The sequence below is a fragment of the Gallus gallus genome, chromosome 10 (genome assembly GCF_016699485.2).
Source record: "Gallus gallus isolate bGalGal1 chromosome 10, bGalGal1.mat.broiler.GRCg7b, whole genome shotgun sequence".
Classification (NCBI taxonomy): Eukaryota; Metazoa; Chordata; class Aves; order Galliformes; family Phasianidae; genus Gallus; species Gallus gallus.
The window spans coordinates 16807587-16828197 of record NC_052541.1 but is presented as its reverse complement, the minus strand read 5'-3'; the positions used below and the strand labels follow the sequence as shown (position 1 = coordinate 16828197).

Below are 20611 nucleotides of genomic sequence, written 5' to 3'. Positions count from 1 at the left end.
GCGGCCCTTGGGTCGGAAATATATAGTTGGTAGAGTGGTAAAGGAGAAAATTGAAATAGAATGTATTTTTCCGTGGGAGATAACGAGAACGTGTGTGGAATCCAGTCTGTGTTTTGGGTTATTGGGCCAAATCTCATCTGTGCCTTTTGATACCACTTTCTCCTTCCAAATGTAGGAGAGAGGAAATCTATAGGATGATGAGAGGCACAGGGTTAATTGATGATAACCAGTGGTTATGTTGCAGTATAATCGCCAGTCCCTTGAGTGTTCAGAAGTTGGTTGTGGTCTAGCTTTGCCCTCAAAGCTTGACTTCTAATTAAATGAACAAAAAGCTGGGCTTAGATGTGTAAACAAGAACACTCTCAAGAGTTGCATTCAAATGGAAACAGTTAGTTTTTGTTTGGGTTTGAGTATCCCTTTCATGTTTTGCAAGCTAAAGATGGCAGTGCTGTATGAGCATTAGAAATAAAGAGTTTTAGTTCCACTGTGGCCTGAAATGGTTGATGTTTCCTGGGTTGGAGGGTGCCTTTTGTCTCCCTCCCAATGCAGGGAGAACTTGGTAAACCTCCGGTGGTTTGAGTGGTGAACTGAGTGAGGGAGCAGCCTTGTTGAATGGGTTGGAAGGCAGCTCCCAGTGCGTGATAGAGGTTTAGTTCCTTGTTACTGTTTCTGACATCCCAAGAGGTAATAGAGGAGCTGGCTTCCCTAGGAAGAGCGCAAGTGATTGATGTGACACATACAGGATAGGTGAGCTTAGAGAGTACAGAAACTTTGTGGGAGGTTGTGTAAGTACATTAAAGGCACTAAAATATATATTTCATTCACAATGTCACTACGAAGGCAAAAACCGAGAGCGTGGTGGGTGGTGGAAGACTGTTTTAATGTAAAGTGTCGTAAGAAATCTCTCCAACCACTGATTTCTGTGAACTCCACATTCAATTTCATCTTTACACAGTATGCAATTAAAGAATCCTTAGATTTCTGCAGTAACATTTCTCCCTGCATCTGCAGATGGTGCAGCTATGCTGAAACCTTCCCACGTGGGCTCGGAGGGAGGCTGTGGCTGCTGATGGGCTCCTCTTTGGGCTCAACGCGCTCAGTGCCTCTTGGAGTGATGCTGTGGGATGGGCTGTGCTGATGGCCAGGCCCTGGCTGCAGTACTGGGCTTCAGAGATGGCCAAATAAAATCAGTTCTCTTTGTCAGGGCTGCGTGGCAACGCTGATGGCTTTATTAAAACAAGCATGGTAGGTATCAGGAAGAGCAAAGATGAAGATCAAGTATTACTGTTCCTTGTTTGTAATCTGTACAGGCATAATGTTTTCAGACCGTTGTCTTTCCATTTCCACTGATCCTTTGCTTCCCTTCTGAACAATTACAGTTGTGTAGAAGAGAGGCTCCCTTTCAATCTGCTGAAGGGCCTTATTGTGCCTTGGTACCTTCTTGGTAACCTGACTCGGGTTGGTTTTGAGTAACCTGGAGGCTCAGGTGCTGTCATCAGCTGTACTTCCTTAACCCTCAAGTGTCCGCAAGGTCTTTTTTGAGTCTTTTTTTTCTTAAGGTGCCAGCCGGCCCCTCTGTTGAGTTAATCCAGTATATGGTAAACATGTCAATATGCAGACCGTTATGCATTATGCAGATCTAACTCCATCCGGTACAATAAGCGCCTTCTTTGTTGTTGTGAAAGAGATTGTGACACTGGAGATGTTTGCCTTGAAAAGGACACTGTATGGCGTGGAGCTGGGATGAGCACCACTGGACCGCAGCCACGTTCAGTGGCTGCTTTGGGCTTCTAGTTAAATAAAGACCTGCCGTAGATTAAGGAGCACATGATGGGCAGGAAGTGGCTCTGTGAGGAATGAACACCAGTGGTGTTGAAGGACGTGCTGCTCTCCCAGCAGGCCCCGGCTCTGGGCTGGTTGCTGAAGGATGGTGCGTCTGAGCCTCTCCTTACAGGAGACTGAGGTGGCAGTGATACCTGGGTGGAAAGTCTGTATGCAGCTGAATGCAAACAGTGTGAATCTGACGTGGTGGTTATCCTGGGTGTTGGTAATATGCCCGAGAGCCAGAGCTGTTGGGGCAGGATGGCAGCACGTGCTGCCTCTTTACTTTTCTGTTAGTGAGAAAAGTAAATGCACGATAGTGAATTTCCAGCTCAGAACAGAGCACAAAGCAGAAGCAAGCTGTACCAGTCGTATGTAAAAATGATATCTGCTTGGATATCAAAAACTCTTAAAAGGAAAATAAATATTCTGAGGAACATTTGAGGTGCTGTTCGGCCTGACAGGCCGCAGTGTATTGGAAGTCCACGTACACTTCTTGCAAACCGGGATCCAAAGAAAACACAGCCCTGCCAAATGGAAAGTGTGGTACACTTTGAGCTCTGATTAATTTGTTTTTCATAAAATCCCTTTCAGGGCAATGAGAAAAACGTGAGAAAAGATGATGCATTGTGGTATAATTAACTTTTGAGAACAACGTGAACTTTAAACGAACTGAGAAAGAAAAGCCTGCTTTGATTGGAGCTGTTCCTCCCAAATATCAGCGCAGACCCAGGTGCTTTCCTACCGCTCTTTTAGGGCTCTGCACTTCTCGTTGTCTGCATTGAGCTCTGCAAGATGTAACTTCCTAGATAAACCAATAAGTTCTTAAATCAGGAGTGTTGGTGAGTTCTTAAATCAGCAGCATGCTCATCTGTAGGCAGCTCCTAGGCTGGAGCCCACTGGACTGCTTCCTTCTCTGTATTAAGGGGATGAGGTTTCATCACTGAGGCAAGAGAGTGCATACTTTTTCCATAAAGCTCTAGGAATCTCATTGATTTATAAAAGCATTAAATATCTGAAATTAAGTAACTTTCAAGCTGAGACAAACATAAAGCTAAAACCAATATGGCTTGTAAAGCCAAGCTGCAGAACCGGCGCAGGAGCAGACGTATAATGCTTTAGTTAATGGTTGCTGCCATTTCTCTTACAAATTGTTCTTTAGGGTATTGTAACTCAGCTGTTTTTAAACCCATCACTCTGGAACCTTGCCTACAAAATGTCAGCGCAAGTGCAAATTCTACTCCTTTAACAAAATAAAGGGCTTGGAGCAGCTAAGCTTTCTATAATTTTATGGCAGTAAGATAAATGGTGCTGCTTCGGCTTTGCCATAACAAGAGCCATGCTGTTCACCTTGTCCTGCCAGGAGGTAGAGGTAGAAACCGAAGCAGCTAAGTTGGAGATTCAGCGTGGTGTAATTTGCCTTTTTTTTTCCACAAGAGAAGCCCACTGCCCAGCCGTAAACGTGCTGGTATTGGTGGGCTGTGCTTCGGGCAGAGGGCACTGCCTCCTGAGATGGGGTCGGAGGGGTCACAGGACGGTAGGGGTTGGAAGGGGCCTCTGGAGATCATCTGGTCCAACTGTTTGTTTGGAAAGATGACTTCTTCAGAAGAGAATTTTGGAAATGGGAGCAGGACTTGGTACTGGCTTGTAGGTGCAGCTTGACCTGGGCTGGGGCTGTCTGTGCAGGGTCGGGAGGAGAAGCCCGTGTTTGCCTCGTGTGACTCCATCTGTTAGCAGGGCTGTGATCTTGGATATCTTGTATGTTCCCTCTCACCCATCTGGCTTCAAAAGCTGAGCAGTGCCAACCCATTCACCTTGCTGTTTTCCCTTCCTTGAAGTCAAAGCCTTGACAGCCCATGCTGCAGTATGCAGTTGTAATCAGCGTATACTAAAATGGGAATTTCTTACCTTGCTGCTCCTGAAGGCCAGGCGTTCTGCTAGGTACACGAGGTTTTGGTTGTTGGTTTGTATTTAAGGTTTAGGCCATGAACTTTCTTGGTGGTGGCTACTCGCAGGTGCAGCAGCCCCCATTAAAATAGCCTCTGCTTTCAGCTCAGGTCTTTGCAGAAGGAAGATGGGGTAACAGTTTGCACAGAAAGCAGCTGTTTGTCAGCAGAGATCCTGTCCTGTTGTGTTCTGTTAACATCCCTCTAACAATTTAGTGGCACTGTTATTTTGCCTGTGAGGTACGTTATCTGCTGTAGTGATTTGGCGTATTACCTGTCTTTTAATTCCTTGTTGGATGTTATGAATCCGTTGTCGGACATGAGAGTTGCTGTGGTTTTAGCGTGTTTGCGTTCTGGATCCTTTGTTAGCTGAAGTTATTAGCTTTAGATAAGTCTTGCACCGCAGAAGGGCTGCGCTGGGTTGTCAGAGTGGTTTCTGAATCTCTGGACCGTTTGTCAGGGTTAGAATTAAAATTTTTGGCTTCGGTGTTTGTGTTGAGGCTCATTCCTCGTCTGAGGAAAAGATGTTGTTAAAACAATTAAGCCTAGCATGTGTAAGAAGAGAACCTCTCCACAAAATTAAATTGCTTGGGGTTTATTTAAGTTTTGGGTTTCCCAAATAAATTGGCATTTGACTTTGTTTGCTTAAAAGCAACTAATTATCTATTCTGAGGAATCTTTATTCCCATGTTTTCCATGGAAGACAAAGTCAGAGGGAGTCCAAGAACAACAGCTCTTTGCACACCATCGCTGTCTTACTTCAGAGTATATTTTGTCTAATTATTGCATTATAATTGCTTTCCTTCCAGTGCCTTTAAAACTCTTAGTGTGGTGCATGTATTAGATGGAAGGAGCTAATACATAGACTTATTAGGGAAAGATCCTTTTGGCCATTGTTCTCTAGAGTGCATTGAGTTCAATCTCATGTTTTCAAGGGAAATTCCTCACTGTGATGCTGTGTGTTCTTGTAAACAAACTTATCCTGTTTCTTAGAGGAACTTTTTTGTCTTGATGCCAGAAGTCAGTGAAACTGGGTTCACGGGAACACGAGAATGCCATGCTTTAGTTACAGGCCCAATGCTTTCTTTTCCCCCCAGTTGCAGTGCAGGCTGTGCTGAGCACTCTCTGTGGTCCTGGTAGTGGTGCTGCTCTACGGCAAGGCTAGCATTGAGAATTCGGGCCAGTTCACCATGTGACCCTGGAAGGAAGAGTGATTTGAGCAGTTGTAATTTTCTGCAGAAAATGGTTGCCTTTGGGTCGTGAAGGCTGGGGAGGAAGGAGGAAGTAAATTCGTTGTGCCCTGACCAGCGGGTTGCTGTCTGTGTTGCTTCTTGGGAGCTGTGCGGATGAACCCCTGGTCAGATCCCACCTGTGTAATGATTTTGACTTGCGGCAGGGCATGCAGACGCACTCAGTTTGTGTTCCTCAATCTATTGCTGCTCTCTTTTCCACAGCAATAATAAAACAAGGCTGCTTTGTCTGCTGAAGGACATGGCTCATAGCGCTGTGCTGCTGCTGGTAGTGCTCATAGTGATGGGTTAAATGATGTAAATGTTCAGGATAGATGTAAACCGAGCACTCATTTCCTATTTTAACACTGCAGTCTAATTGTTAAGTTAAAACAAAACAAAAAACCCACCCAGCGGGTGTATGGCCATGGGAATAGCCTACGTGCATTGCAACTTTAAAGGTTTGAAGGATGCTTTATTGCTAACTTTCCTTTTTTCTTCTACGTTTTCAGTTTGTGGGCCAAACGTTGACATTCGCAATGATATCCATGAGCTGAAACGCCTGGAGAACTGTACGGTCGTTGAGGGTTTCCTTCAGATCCTGCTCATCTCTAAAGCAGAGGATTACCGCAACTTCCGCTTCCCGAAGCTGACCGTCATAACTGACTACTTGCTGCTGTTCCGTGTGGCGGGCTTGGAAAGCCTCAGCGATCTCTTCCCCAACCTCACGGTCATTCGCGGGAGGAACCTCTTCTACAACTATGCCTTGGTGATCTTCGAAATGACAAATCTGAAGGAGATCGGGCTTCACAACTTGAGGAACATAACCCGCGGGGCCATACGGATTGAGAAGAACTCTGACCTGTGTTACCTCTCCACAGTGGACTGGTCTCTCATCCTAGATGCGGTCTCTAATAACTACATTGTTGGAAATAAGCCTCCGAAGGAGTGCGGGGACTTGTGTCCAGGAACGATGGAGGAGAAGCCGTTGTGCGAGAAGACCTCCATTAACAACGAGTACAACTACCGCTGCTGGACCACCAACCACTGCCAGAAAAGTAAGAGCTGAAGAGCTGTGCTCTCTGTTACCTCCTTCTGAAGTAAAGCTTTAATTCTGTGGTTGCATTTTAAGCTCTTTAACAACGTAAACTTTTATTCTGGTATGTAGGCCCACATGACATGTTATCCAGTTACTAGGCAGATGAATTCCTATCGGCGAGTAAAGGATCATCACACTCAATTAAAGCAGCAGCAAAACAAAACCAGCCACGAAAGCTCACAAACTTTCTGGGCTGCTTCCTCATTAAGAAGTGCCAAGTGTAGGATTGGAGCCACTGTAGCAAGGCTGGAGCCACTTCTGTGTCTGTGGATGATTTAGGCAGGAGGTGGCTTTCAGGTACCATCTTCTCCTTGCTGAGGTGACACTTCACGTGTGTCTGTGTGTGCCTCTCACTGCTGTGCTGAAGCTGTTCAATTAACTCAATTTGGCTTTGTTTTTTGCCTCCCCTGGCACGCGCCTCGAGGAGTTTCTGTATGTAAACATTTCTACTAAAATCATTTTTGCAGTACAGTCTGTGGTGTTAAAGAGTCGATGGCTATCGTGGCTCTCAGGGAAATGATCCTTGCCTGTTTTCTTGTTATCTGGCATGACGGGGTTTTTGTTTTTCTGATAGCAATCAGTAGCAGAAGCACAAGCTGATCTCTTCTCGCTTTTTAAAAATAGAGTAAACAAATACATAGTTTACTCAGATAACACGACTGCATGACAGGCTTTTTGAGTTCATCCTGTGGGTTCAGGAAAGCTGAGCCCTGGAGTATCAGCAGGTCTTATTTACAAGCAGTCGTCGCTGGGAGGAACGGTTCCTAAATTCCGTGCACTGTACTGAGTAAAGCTGCTCCGATGCTGGAAAACATAACCTGGACTGTGGAGCCTGCCTTTGTCTGGGGAGGGTGGTTGTTTATTTGTTTTTAGGTGGGTAAAGCCCTCATTTTCAGTTAGAGCTGAAATGGAGCACCTTGTCGGGCCCTTTCAGTGGGCATATGGCAAAAATATCTCTGACTGAAGTCATGTATAGGGCTGTGATTTTTATTAATAACTCGTACAGGAAATGAAGTTTGTGTTGAAACAAGAAAACTCCTCACACTCCACTGGTGGGCATGTGACTTGTCTGAGGTGAGGGAGGTGAGCTGCTCTGCTTTGTTCCCATGTGCTGCTATTTGGCTTCAGCAGCCAAATTTATGTCCTCATCACGAGAGTGCAGCTCCGTTCTCTGCAGAGTATCATAGGTGATTCCTTTGCAGCCTCCTTTGCCCTTAGTGGTTTGAATGGATGTAACTAGAGTATGTTTAATGGAATACTTTTCCCGCTGTGTGCTGTAGCTATTTGGAGTAGACAAAAGCAATGTACAAGGAAAGCTTGTTGACTTCTAGGGGAATGTTAACATAATTTGGATCCCAAATGCACGTGAGAAGAGATCTGTTTAGATAAGATGAGGTCATAGTTAAACTGTGATGACAGCACTTTTAAGGAAGGTATGCAAGTAATGTACTTCTTTCCCTGTGTGCTTTCATCTTCCTTTTGTGGGAGATCACGAAGAAGAAAGCAAGTATTGAAATACAGCCTTAAAAGGCTCATTAAGAGCGTAATGCTGCAAAAACAGCATAGTTTTAGGCTCCAAACGTCAGGGTATCTTAACATGCAGAGCATAGCAAAAGCTACCGAGTTCTATTAAATAGTGAAGAAATTGGACCTATTTAATCTCCTAGTCCTGATAAGCTACGGACTTTGGGAGGGGAAGGCTTTCCATTTGCCAGCTGTTGCTCTTAAATATAAAATAAGAAGAGCCAAACCACAATCCAAAAGTCAGTCCCCTCCTGAAGATAACCAGGGGAGGTGTAAATGCCCAGTGGTTAAAAAGGAAGCTTTTAGTCTGTTGTGCTGCATTGCGTGCACATGTTGGCAATGAACTCTGGGCAGGAGAGGATTCTGCTGTACAGAACTGCAAGGACATGAAAAAGAATAGAAGCAAGGACTTGAAGTGACTGGGTGTTGTTATCTGTGTTTTCCTACCAGCGCAGACATGAGACCTATGCTATTTTCCAGGGACATTTTCTCATGTAGTATTTAATTTAACCCTGACATTCTCCTTGTGCGTCACAGTAACGTTGAACTGAAAATGCTGTCTATCACTCAGGGTTCATTTATGCCTTTTTATTTTTCTTTGTTCTGGATCTGTGGAGGAGTGTACATGAAATCTCTTTTGTCCTTGTGTAGGTTTTACGCTGAAAGATATCAAGTTGGTGGGTAAAACGTTGTGTGGGAACACTGAGTACTTTAAAGTAGCCTGCCTTCTTGTTTAGCATTGCCACTGAGTGGAAGTTGTTTTTTTCCTTCTCTTTCTTGCTCACAAACAAAGGAAAAATGCCGTGCTTCCTTCAGTGTAACTCGTGCAGGAACAATGTTGAGGGTGGAGGGAGGAGAGAGGGAAGGATATGCTGTGTTTGACTCACAATGATCCATTGACGTCTCTAATAGAACAAGCTACAAAGCTGTTTTTAAGGTTCGGCATAACGTGTCAGCAGTGCCTGCCAGCTGTGTTGCCCTGCTGTCTGTGCAGCGTGCATCCCTTTACCTTGCAGTGCCCCGGGCAGCAGCCTTGCTTTGCTGGCTGCGCTGGGTTTGGCATGCTGTGATCTCTGTGACCTGCACCTAGTTTGCTTTTGGTGTATCAAATGCCTGTTGTACTTCATTCATTTCTGTTGCAGATCCACACAGAAACCTCTTCTGAGTTAGGAGAGTACTGAAGTTGTTTACCTGAATCGTTAGGCTTTGAGGCACAGGCAGAGATGGAAGAGGTAAAAACGTGGTGCTCAGGCACGTAAATAAGGATCTCTTTGGCTTTTTTTCCTAGCAGTTGTGACTGCTGGGAACACTTGTGGAAAGCTGCTTACATCTTACTCAGCGATTGATGTGAGAACCAGAAAGACTGTTCCTGCTGTGCCCCTTGAAAGAGCAGTCACTGGTGGCACGTTTGCTTGGCCTGTCCATTGACCTACTGTAAAGAGAACTCCCATTGTATTCTGTATTCTTTTGCTGATGGCTAAATTTGGGGGTTTGCTGCCTTAGTCACTGGGCCTTTGCATAAACCAGTCGTGAATTGCAGCCTTGAAAGCTTGCCTGGAAGTTTTGGATCCCTCATCTACCATAATCTGTGTTCAGTTTTTTTGAATGAGTCCGGCTAATGCTTCCTACAGAACTTCTGTGCTTGCAGAGGCCATGAGGAGCTAAGCAGGCAAGGTGTCTGTTGGAGAGCAATAGCAAAGCCAGCAGTGATGCAAATATGTGGGGTCTGTGAGGTTTTTAGGGTTTTTGGTCTCTGCATCTTAATCATTTATCAGCTCTGCGTCCACCATCAGGTATCAGCTGTAAAAGCCATGAAAGCGGCTGTCTGAAGCGTATGAGAGACCTTTAGAACTAGATTTAGAAAGCAGTATGGGTTTAAATTCTCTCTGTAGGGACCGTAAGTGTGTGTTTTAAGAGGTGAATTTGATGTGAAAAACAACAGCTCGTGTAGGCTGCTCCAAAATACAACGGAAGAAAACTGCAGCCTTCCAAGTGTGTGAAACCAAAGACCACAGAAAAGGCATGTGAGGATTTAGAGGCTGATAAAGAAGCAGATGGCAACTGAGCACAAAATGTTTTCAATGAAAATGTATCCTTATTCCTCTCTGAATTGCTTTGACAGTGGCCTGAAAAGATGCGGTCTATGTGGGGAATGGTGAACAGGAGGGAAAGAATGACAGTGAGTGGGAAGCGTGGTCCATATGTATCTTCCACTGAAATGTTTAAACATATGGAGACAGTAACATGATGTGTTCTCACAAATATTCGGAATCTGCTCCTGTTTGTTTACACGGAGCTCAGCAGATAATGCAGCTGAGTGGTATCGTTTGACATAGCTCCATTGACTCGTGCAGTGCTTACCAGCGCGCGCCATCTGGGGCTCTGCTCCCTGTTGATTCAGCAGAGTAGTGGCGAAAACCATGTGCTGGGATTTGTTTTCCCTTCCTCCTCCTTGCTTTTCCCTCTCTTTCTCACTTCCCTGCCCTTTGGAAATGTTGGGTGTACGTGAAGTGTGCGCATAGGAGAGAAGGGATCAGGGAGACAAGCTGGGAGCTGGAGGTGCTGGGTCACACTGCCCTTACTTTGTTTTCAATTACATGCATGCGCTGCTGTTTGCTGCTTTATTCAGAGGTGTATTTTTGTGTTTTGTTCGCTTGTTTGAAACCCGAAATGCAGTAGAAATGTCCTGTGTCAGCAGAAGACAACGTGCATTCCAAGTTGTTCTCTTCTAGCAAGCGCGTGCGACGTGATGCAGCATTTAGTGGAACTCGTGTGCACAGTGCAGTACTGAGCCAGCTGCTTCTGCTGGGTTTCAAGAAAATCAGAAAAGGCTCGATTCAAACCTGAACGCATTTAGACGTTGACAGGTTGTTTGTCCATTTGGTTGCTATGCAAACTGCAGCAAATAAACATCTGATGTGAGGAATAAACAGAAGGGTGGACAGAAATATTGGAAAAGACACAGTTGGTGTCACCAAGTTGGAAAAATCTGCAGCACGTTAGAAATGTTTTGTTCGTGTTTTGGTGCTGAATGAGGCTTTTCCTGACTTCCAGTCCCCTCCTGAGCTGCCTGCTCTTCAGCCAAAGGGTTCCCAGAACTTGTATTATGGCTGTGAGAGCATATTTAATTAGGAAGCTGGAACGGCCGCAGAGCAGTGCGGGCCAATCTGCAGTTAATTACGGGAGCAGCGGTTCATATTCTGAGAGAAGGGCTGAAATGTGAATGCATGCCTGCTGTTTTCCTTCGTGCTGCAGCAGGGTTCTGTTGCAGGCTGCCATAACCTGGGAGGAGCATCTCAAGTCCTGCAGCCAGGCACCAAAAGCCAAGTGCTGATGTTTACTGTTTGTGACTTGTGGTGGCCTTCTAGCTTCTGTTGGCACGAATATACAGCATTTTTGAGAGGACTTGAGTTTTTTGAGTTTTGTTTTTCATTATTAAAGGCCTGATACAATGAATTGTGTGCAGCAATGAGACTTTGCCAGTGGGTTTTTTTTTAATTTAAAAACACTTCAGAATTGATGCAAAAGTTGTAAGTTATAAAGTCAAGAGTAATACCTTGAATTTGTAAGGTAAAATGAGCTTTTCTTAGGATCCTGAACCTCGTGTTTTCTCCTTGCACTTACATACATGTGTGCACACAGTTTTTCTGCTTTTGGTTTTGCATGCAACGCTTCTGCAAATAGCAGCTAACTTCTGTCACTGCGCAGGCTGAGGACAATGCATGGGTTGAAGAATTACTCCTTTAATTACTTCACCTTCTTTTGCTGCGGTGCCACTTTAGATCTGTGAAGTTAAATATGTGTCTAAACTTGAACCTCCTCTTTGGTTACCATGCACAGCATGGGTTTCCTGGCACGGTTGATAGATGTTAGGCAAATGCTTGGTAATAGAATAGGCAGTTGTGTAGTTGATTACATGCAATGTAAGACTTAAATTTTTTTGATAAATTTTTGAAACAACTGGGAATAGCCAGCAAAATGGCAGGGAAATGTCAGTTGTAAAAGCAGAGGAGAGCTGTGTTTTTGCAGATGTTGCAGGGACGAGGCAGACTTGCTCCAGCTCAGCGTTTTCTGCAGTTCTGTGTCTGTGCCCATAATCTGTGCAAGTTGCCTGTTGGCTGAATAGCAGTTGCTGGGGATTCCTGTTGTGACAGTGATTGTGTGGATGTGGGTGGAGGTGAGCCGAGCCGTGTCCTCTGGCTGGGAGGGGGCCCTGAAGAGGTCTGTCCCCCACCCAGCTGTCCATCCGCATGGCCTGCACAGAGCTGTATGTGCACTGATGGCTGATCTGCAGTGAAATTTGGCTGCAATGGGCTGAAGGAGATTTGGAAGTGGCCGTGTGAGCAAAGTCACCGAACTCACCAACCTGCTTGTTGCACGAAATAGAGGCAAATCTGTGTTCAACCCTGGGTCAGTTGTGCCCCCTAACATTTTGAATGGAATGTGCCGTTTTTCTTTTTCCTCCTCCAAATGGGCATGAATGTAGGAACTAATTGTCCTGAAGTGTTTTCATGAATTGTTTTCATGTGACAAACAAGTTTCTCAGTGTGTAACAGTGATGAAGCAGTCTTTGTTTAGGCTTCCTTCCCACTAATGGTGTGATTTCCCTCTCAAGTCAGTTTATGGCTCTGAGAACTAACTTGTAATAGGATGCTTGAGTAATAGTGCATTAACTCAGACTGCAGGATCACTTCTGCCATTTTTTTTTCTGTTCCTCTACCCCCTCCGCTTCTGGGGTGAGCTGGGCCTTGTTCAGCTGTTGAGTGTCTCTTCCTCTCCATCCCCAGGGAAGTTTTCAGCATTGGCAGTGGAATGTATGTGTGCTGTCAGCTCAGCACTGAAAATGCTGTAGCCAATGGCTTGTCCACCATAACGTGGTCAGGGCCTGATGTGCCCACAGCCTGCACGGCTGAAGCTAAAAGCCTGTGAGCTCACGGTGTTCTCATTTTTTCTCGTGGACTGTATCTCCCCAGGCGAGATGAACCTGTGTTTACCTGCCCACAGCACCGCTCCGTGCGCCCTGGCTAATCATTAAACCTGTTTGTGTGACCCTTGACACCACGAGTGAGAACAAACTGGGTGGGTGAGGTGAGGATCCCCGCTCGGCACGCTGCTGCCGGGGCTTTGGTCGCTGATGTGTGTGGTCAGAGGGGCTTGGGATGCAACTGCAAGTTCTCCTGGCTGTCAGTTGAAGTCCAGCTGGTGCTCTTAGGTGGGTGCAGCCTGCAGCCTGCCCGTCAGCGTGACCTTGCCGTGTGTTTGATACTTGTTGTGACATATTTGCCTTATAGGTGCTTAGCTGTTCCCCTCTTAATAAACAGCACTCTGTGACTATTGATGCTCACCACTTCCTGTGTACTCGATGTCCTTCCATCAATGGTTTCTCCAACTTGTTATTAGTGTAACACAGTTGAAGGCTCTGCTTTTTGCTTGATGTGAGCAGTATATGGGCTTCTGGGCGATAACGGCTCCGGTTCTGTGACATGATGCCATTTAGGAAGTATGTTGGAAGTGTTGAGCGTGCAGCGAAAGTCTTTTATATCGATGCAGCCTTGGGAGGAGGAGATGTTTTTCTATGTATAGAAACTTCCCATATAGGATGGTGAGGGAAGGCTGCAAGGGGGTTGCCTGTCTCTTTAAGTGGGTTTATAATTGGCCAGGAATTTTTGTCAGCTTAGTCACTGCAGCATTGAGCGGATGAGGGAAAAAAACCACAGGCCCCAACCGTTACAGCCGTGGATAGGCTCTGTCATCCCAAAGGAATGCATGTGAACAAAACACTTTGTGCGGTGCAACGGTTGGCCTAAACAGTATTGCATTCTTAGAGCGGGCTCTGAGTCACATGGAGCAGATGGATTGTTTCACTAAAATGGAAGTTATGTATCACTGAGCACCGGACGGAGCTTGTAAGCACGGTGCAGAGAGGTCATGACGTGGGTGTGGCGAAGGGGTGGAAAGGTAAAAGGAGGAAAAGAAGAAAAAGGAAGAAATGTCCTTGTTGTTTAGTGAAAATGGCTTCTGTGGCACTGTAAAGGCAGGAGGATGCTGCGTGCTGTTAATTACGGTGCTGGCATGCGGCTGTGAAGCCTTCTCCCTGGACAGGAGACAAGTATGGTGTTAATTCCGAGGCCTTTGTGGTCCTCAGATGTGCGGTACCGCAGAGCCTCGTGCTGCACGAGCTCATCCAGAGAAACTGCCGTTGGTGGGAGGGGGGAAAACATGCCAACCAACCAACAGCAAAAGCCCAGCACCGAAGCGGAGCCCAGCCCTGCTGGCTGTGGTGTGGTACCACTGCTCACCTCCTGCCCGGCCCTGCCCTGTGCTCACCCCTGTCCGTCCCATGGCCCCTCCGCTCCAGCACACCGTGGGTTGGTCGGTGAGATGTGGCTCTGTCTCTTTGGGTGGCGTTTCCCATCGTTTTGTTTTATGTTTTCCTCCAAGAGATGAGCAGTAACCTCCCAGGAGCAGCGCCCGCCTCCGGCCCTGAAGTGTGGAGAGGAGGAGCTGCGACTTCTGGCTGAACCAGTTCAGAGTTGTGAATGTTTTTGTATGGTGGGGAATTCTCTGAAGGAGCACTTGGAGGCAAAGTGCTTCACCTGCAAGGCTTGGGGGAGCCCGTCTGGCCGTCAGAAGTGGCTGGTTGCACAAAGCATGGTGTGCACAGCTGAGGCTGTGGTGATGCTCTGTCTGCACAGTCTTCTGCCATTGGTGAGCCTGGGGTGGAGCAGTGACAGTGAGCCCAGCATTCAGTGCTTCTCCTCCCAGGCCAGCCACCTTTTATTAAGGAGAAACACAAGAAGGCTTCAGAGTTTGAAGTTCTCAGTACTGCACGCACAGTGGTGCGCTGAGCCTCCTGGGAAGCATGTGGGTGCTGTATCCAGCACCCCAACAGCACCTGCACCGGAACACCATAAGCATGTCTAACAAGCCAGATCTGTACTCTGTTTATTCGGTGAAACCATGCAGTGAGAAGTGAAGCTCTTGACTTTTCTGTATGTGCGAAGAGGTCTGCATCGTCTGACCGGGATGCGGGAGTGCTGTTGGGATGAGCACTGTCAGCAGGCAGTGGGCTTCTGTTTTGCCCTGTTGTCCCAGTCATTATTCCAGTATCCAGGGGAGACTGACATCGGTGTGCACAGCTCTCTGCCTTGCCTCATTAAACACAACGCCTTAAAGCAGTAGGATTTTTGTTTTGTTCTTCTTAATGGATCATCCCCACCCCCCAAATAAAACGGGTCTCCCTGTTTGCGTTCCAGGCAGCAGCAGTGACCGTGGCAGTAACTTGCTGGGGTTCTTGCAGGCAATGCTCCTGTGTTCTTTGGAAGGTCTCTGCCTGTCCTGTCGCCCTTGCAGCATGCTGTGGGGAGCTGGGAGCCTTCCTGCTGCTGCTCGTCGCCTCCTTCCGTAGCAGCACTGATGCGATCTGCCTGTCTGTTGCATTCTGCTGCTGCTTGGTAAACTAATGAGCAGAGGCACTGCAGCTGCCAGCAGGAATTCCTTTCCAGCAGTTTTGCGAGAGAAGTCAGCAGGATTAGGGCTTGGTTAAAACTTGATGTTTCAGCAGATCTGCTATGCAAACCATTTGGATGAGGGAGAGAGCAACCAGAGTGGCAACCAACTTTGCTTGAGGCAGAGGAGAACTGTGGGAAAGAGAAGGAGACGGTCTTGTTCTCAACAAACTCTAGAGCCGCTCAGATGCGAGCGGCTTGGCGTGCTTGAATATATATGTATATATTATGTGCCTCTTTCCTGGAACAGCGCTCTGAGCTGCCCTCTGTCCTGGCTTAGAGGCAGCAATTATTTCAGAAGCCTTTCTGAGTGGCTGCTCTGATGTTTTGCTGTCAGAGGTGCCAGCTTGTGCGAGATCGTGCACCAGATCTCGCTGCTCTGCAGCACCTCCCTCGGTATCTGTCTAGGGAGGGAGCACTGGGGCACCTCCCAAGTATTTAAAAATAGAAATAAACATCTCATGCTCTTTCTTCCTTCCTTGATTAAATTTGTAGGGTTCGTGTTGGGCTTGTTTTGGTTTGTGTGGATAAATGGGTGTGTCTCGTGCATGATAAAAGCAATGCAGGAAAGTTAGAGTCAAAGGATTATGTTCATGCATTAGTTTAGAAGCCACAAGGTCTTTGATCGTTTTGCTTTCTGGGTCACTTTGCTGGGTTCTGCTGTTCTAACCGCTGAGATTGAATGTGTTTGTTTTGGTTCCCAGTGATGGGTGTAATGTGGTTGCAGGGGGAGGCCGCCGTCCCGGCAGCGTGAGGTCATCTGTGGCCATGGCATGTGGAGGTCTGGAATGGGACCTTGGTCTGTACCCCCTGGAAGGGCAAATATGGGAGGTGGATCTCATCCTCATCCTGGTGGAAAGATAGGCTGCAAACAGTAGCTTTCTAGGATGTAGGAATTACAAGTCTAGCAGTTGCAGTAACCAACAGAGGAAGAGTCACAGATGTGATTATGGTAACATACCTCTTAAGTAAAATTAGGTGTGGGAATTGAACTTGTTTTTAATTTTCTTGTTGTCTTGAGTGCTTTTTGTACTACTTGTTTTTTCCATTCTTGTGAGGCAGGTGTGGTTTTACCTTTTTAATGTACTGCAGTAATGAATGCTTAAACTTCTGTGTGTAGTTGTGGAAGATGAGCTTGTCAGAAATAACAAAAACACAGCACTTGGTCTGTGCTGCTGTGGGAGCTGATGGGACACCCAGGGGCAAGCGATGAACCAGTTAGGCATGGACAGGCACTGGTTTAGCAAGCCAGTCTGAAGGCAAGGCATGGATGGAAGTTGGTGGTTGCAAACTTGCTTCTCCTGCTCTGTGGCTCCTGGGCCGAGCTGCCTTAACACTGCGAGGGAATTGTTTCTTCAAGTGACTTCCAGTTAAACCATTATCTGGGTTCAAAATGAATCTTTTGTCTGTAGCATTCCTGTCTCCAGGTGACCAGATTATTCCTGAGGGTTGGCGTCTGTATGCATGTCCTCTGGAGGACCTCTGTTGATATCTTAGTCTGCTTTCTCACTACTTATTGTGTAGAAAGAGGTGAGAAAATGGTAGTCATATAGAAAAATACTCGTGAGTCACTGGGCCAGATGGTCTGTTTTGTAACATGCGTTATAGAAGACTGTTTAATTTGTCTTCAGCACTGGGTTTTGTGAATTGGAGGCATAGAATGTCTCCAAAGCCAAGTGATGGTTCAAAACCCATGGGTCCTGTAGTGTTGGATGAGTTCTCAGGGAGTTTCTGTGGCAGACGTGTTTGCTTCTGGGCAGACCGGGGGGAATGCTGACCTCTCAGCACTGATGTCAAAGGCCTTTGGAGATACTGATGGGACATGAAGAGTGCAAGTGGTCTGAGGAAAGCTTAGCCCTGGCCTGCTGCTTGTTTGGGCTGTGCTTTGGGTGGATGAAGTGAAACTGCAGTATTTCAGTGCTTTTCAGGATGATATCCTGACTTCTCTTTTTCTGTTGTTTTTAAGAAATGCTGTGGTCCGCAGCTTTTGGAGCTGGCAGCTCCAATGTAAGGTGTCTGAAACAGGCAGTTGTATTGGAAAATCTAGGCCAGAGGACTTTTCCAACTGTAAATATTGACTCCTGATATGAAAAAGAACCAAAGTTTTTTGGTTTGTTAACATAATTCACTCGAAGGCAACACAATGCTTTTGACGTGGCTTTTTACGCCCAGGCTTTTATACAGTTCATACATCTCATAGATTCTAAATCGATTGGTTTAGGTAGGCCAACCAAAAGGGACCTTTTTAATCTATAATAGCAATTCCCGGCTTGTCCAATTAGACTTGATTTACTGGTGTCATCTTGAGTAAAATCAGGCACCTCAGAAACGAACCTGTCTCTCAGTAGTCCCAGCTGGAGTTCTGCTGGGCCCGCTGTGGTGAGGTCTGGAAGGCGCGGCCTTCACTTACAGCAGCTGGCTGCAGAGAGCGGAGGAGAAAGTGGGCTGTGGAGCCGAGTCCCACTCAGCTGCTGTTGGAGCCGGGGGTGGGTCTGCATTCAGAGGGCGCTCCAGGTTGGTGCAGACCCTGTTGTGTTGTCAGCTGCCCTCTGGTCTTGTGGGTCTGAGGGCCGTTTCGCCCCGCGTGGGTCACGGGGGAGTAGATGGGGTTGTGGAGCCTCCCCAGCCCTGTGTTCCCCAGGGCTCCTTGTTGTCAGTCCTCATTTTACCCCCCACGCCCATGAGCCTCTTTTGTTAATCTGTGAGTTTTGGGAATGCCTGAAGAGTGTTTATTGCTTTTATTGTTTGAGTGGGAAAACGGCCATGGAGCTTTGATTGTTCTATGGCAGGAGAAAGGCTATGTGGAACCCCAGGCTTTTTTTCTTTTTTAACCCCAACAAGGAGTGTGGAAAAGTAACCAGTAATTTAATTCCGAGTGAAAAATCTCTTGCTGGTTACAGCCTAGGGGCATGCTTTACTTGATTCCGAAAATCAACCAATAAATAAACTTAATGACTCTCTAACATGTCTTGTTAAAGTATAGATCAGTCAGTGCTGCGAAGGCATTTTGGGGATGAGGACTGCAGGCTTTGTGGGGATGGGAGCTGACAGCTGGCTGTCCGAGCTCACTGCTGGCTGCCCTACAGCTGCAGTGTGCCATGGGGAGAACCCGAAGGCTGTTCTGTTGTGCCTCATGGGGAAAGCCGGGATCTGGGAAGGGGGAAATGAATACTGCTGTGTATCTAAAGCAAAATTTGCGTAAGCCTGAGCGGCTAATTCTGAAGCTTCTAAAAGAAGCCACTTCTGCTTTTTCTTCATAGGGGTTTTATCTTCATAGGGGTTTTATCAAAAATTCAACTTTTAGATGGTTGGTATCATAAAAATATCAGCAGATGTCAATGATGAATGCCTTGCCGTGGTTTTTGCTGTTCTGATACATGGCGTTCTGCAGGACAAGGCCCTTTCTTCCAGCACATTCAACACATATTAAATGTTTCAGAATGATGCTAAGTAATGCTCCTTAAGCTATATATATTCCTGCATCTTCCCTGTGGGTAAAGAGCAGAAATCCTAAATAACTTTTTTTGTTGTTCCCAGCAGCTACAAACCAAATGCTTGTAGACATTTTGTGTGTTCATTTACATGCTAAATGCTGCTGGTAATGATTGGAAATGTGTCAGCTTCTTTGCTATTTCATGTTTCCTGTATTCAGAAATCTACTTTGCTTTGGCTTTCAAATTGTGGTGAATATCACAGGTAATGGAAATAAGGGAGTTTATTGCTATTGTATCTGAATTTTGCAAGTCTCTTTCCTACGTTTTGGGTGATGCATTGCACGTGTCTGCTCTGCGTGCTGTCCTGTACATGGGCAGCTGTTCTGAATGGTCTCGTACCTTCAAGTGGGCTCGCTTTCTCTTTCTGTCCCATGCTTGCTTTAGAGGAAGGTAGCTTGTAAGTTGCAGTGTCCTTATGCATGCTCTCATAAGGAGTGTGACGTTGTATAGCACGAGTATCGTGCACAAGTTCATGTTTGTGACTGGCTGCTGGTGCCCTTTAGCTATCAGCACGAAGAACTGATGAGCATCTTGCTTGGATGCTTTGATGTCATATGCGTTTCTGTTATTCTACAACCCTGTTTTTTTTTCCCATTGCACTGCAGTAGTGATGTGCAGGACTATGTTAAAGTTCTGTAGCTTCTTGCTTAGGGAAATCAGTCTGCTTGGGTGAGCGTGCTAGAGGTTTCTGGAAGCGTGTGTAAGGCCTATTAAATGGAAGAGGCTGAGATTCATTGCTTCAGTACAAAGATCTATCAGGACAACTTAGGTATTTTTCTTCCAGTTTGCTACTGAGGGACTTGAAAGCATTGTAGAGGAAGAAGGAAGCATACACAAGATGAATTACCTGCTTCTCCTGTTCCTGCTGGTGTTTGTTGCTTTAATTCCCTGTTTTCTTCCACATACCTACTCACATTACCTAGGCAACAGCAGAATGCATGGACTTGTGAGTCAGGGGAGGAAAATACTTACTCTTAGATAATAATTTGATTGCTAAGTCCATATTGCTTGGTTGTTTTGTGAGGAAGTGAAGAACAGGAGCTAATTGTGTGCTCTGGAAAGCCTAATCATTGTTTCAGATGCATCTCAGCAAGAGGCTAATGGTGTAGTGCAGCATGCAGGATGAAATGCTGTATGAATCAAACCCTAGCTCTCCTAAAAAGTTGGAAGTGATGGAGACAACTTACTGTATAATGTATGATCCAGTTATGGTAGCAAGTGCTTTGTTTCACTTAATGGTGTCTGTATTAAAATCACACAAATTGCAGACCCTTTGCTTTTCCCCATGCTTAATGCATACCAAATAAGGGAATGTAGAATGGAAGGGTCGAGGTGAATGGGAGGGTGAAATCAATTATCTGCTGACACATTGGTGCAGGTACGTCTGTAGGAGCATGGACTGCTGCTGTGGTATTTGCTGAGCAGCCTTCATCATGTGTATGTCCTGACACCAGGGCTTCCTATTGTGAGGTGGAACGGGCATAGAAAAATAACACCCCCTGCTTCAATTAAAAAAGAAAAAAAAAAAAACCCAAACAAACGAACTTTCTACTGTCTTGAAATGTCTGTGTTTTTAAGTTGCACTAACAATTGTATGAAAGCCGCTTGTCTCCCATTTTAGCATCTTTATTCAAGCAAATTCATTTACAGACAACGTATATTTGGCCAGGGAAGACATGTTGGTTTTGTATGTTAAAACATTTCTTTAAGTAGGCGGCGTGCAGGAAGGAGAAGTGGTGGGGTTTGCTTCCCCTGAGCATCCCAGCCGTGTTGCTGCTGCTCCTGACCTGCCAGCAGTCACTGTGCCCCAGGCAGCAGGACGTGGAACGCCAGATGACAAATGTAGCTTGAATAATTGCATCTCGGTATCGTTTAGGAGCATGGTACGAATAAGCATATTTATTTTTCATTTTAGAGAAGGAAAACAGAGCTCTATTTCAGAGAGGGGAGGCTATGGAAGATCTTTCTGTGGGACTCTTCCTCAGCAAAC

The 20611-nt window shown here is 46.1% G+C and overlaps 1 protein-coding gene across 1 annotated transcript in view; it reads left to right on the top strand.

The window, feature by feature from the left end:
* IGF1R (insulin like growth factor 1 receptor) overlaps positions 1 to 20611 on the top strand; it is a 147133-nt gene that overhangs the window by 16161 nt on the left and 110361 nt on the right. The window contains exon 2 of the mRNA NM_205032.3: positions 5509 to 6054. Coding sequence (NP_990363.1) covers positions 5509 to 6054 — 546 coding nt within the window. The remainder of the gene's footprint in view (positions 1 to 5508; positions 6055 to 20611) is intronic.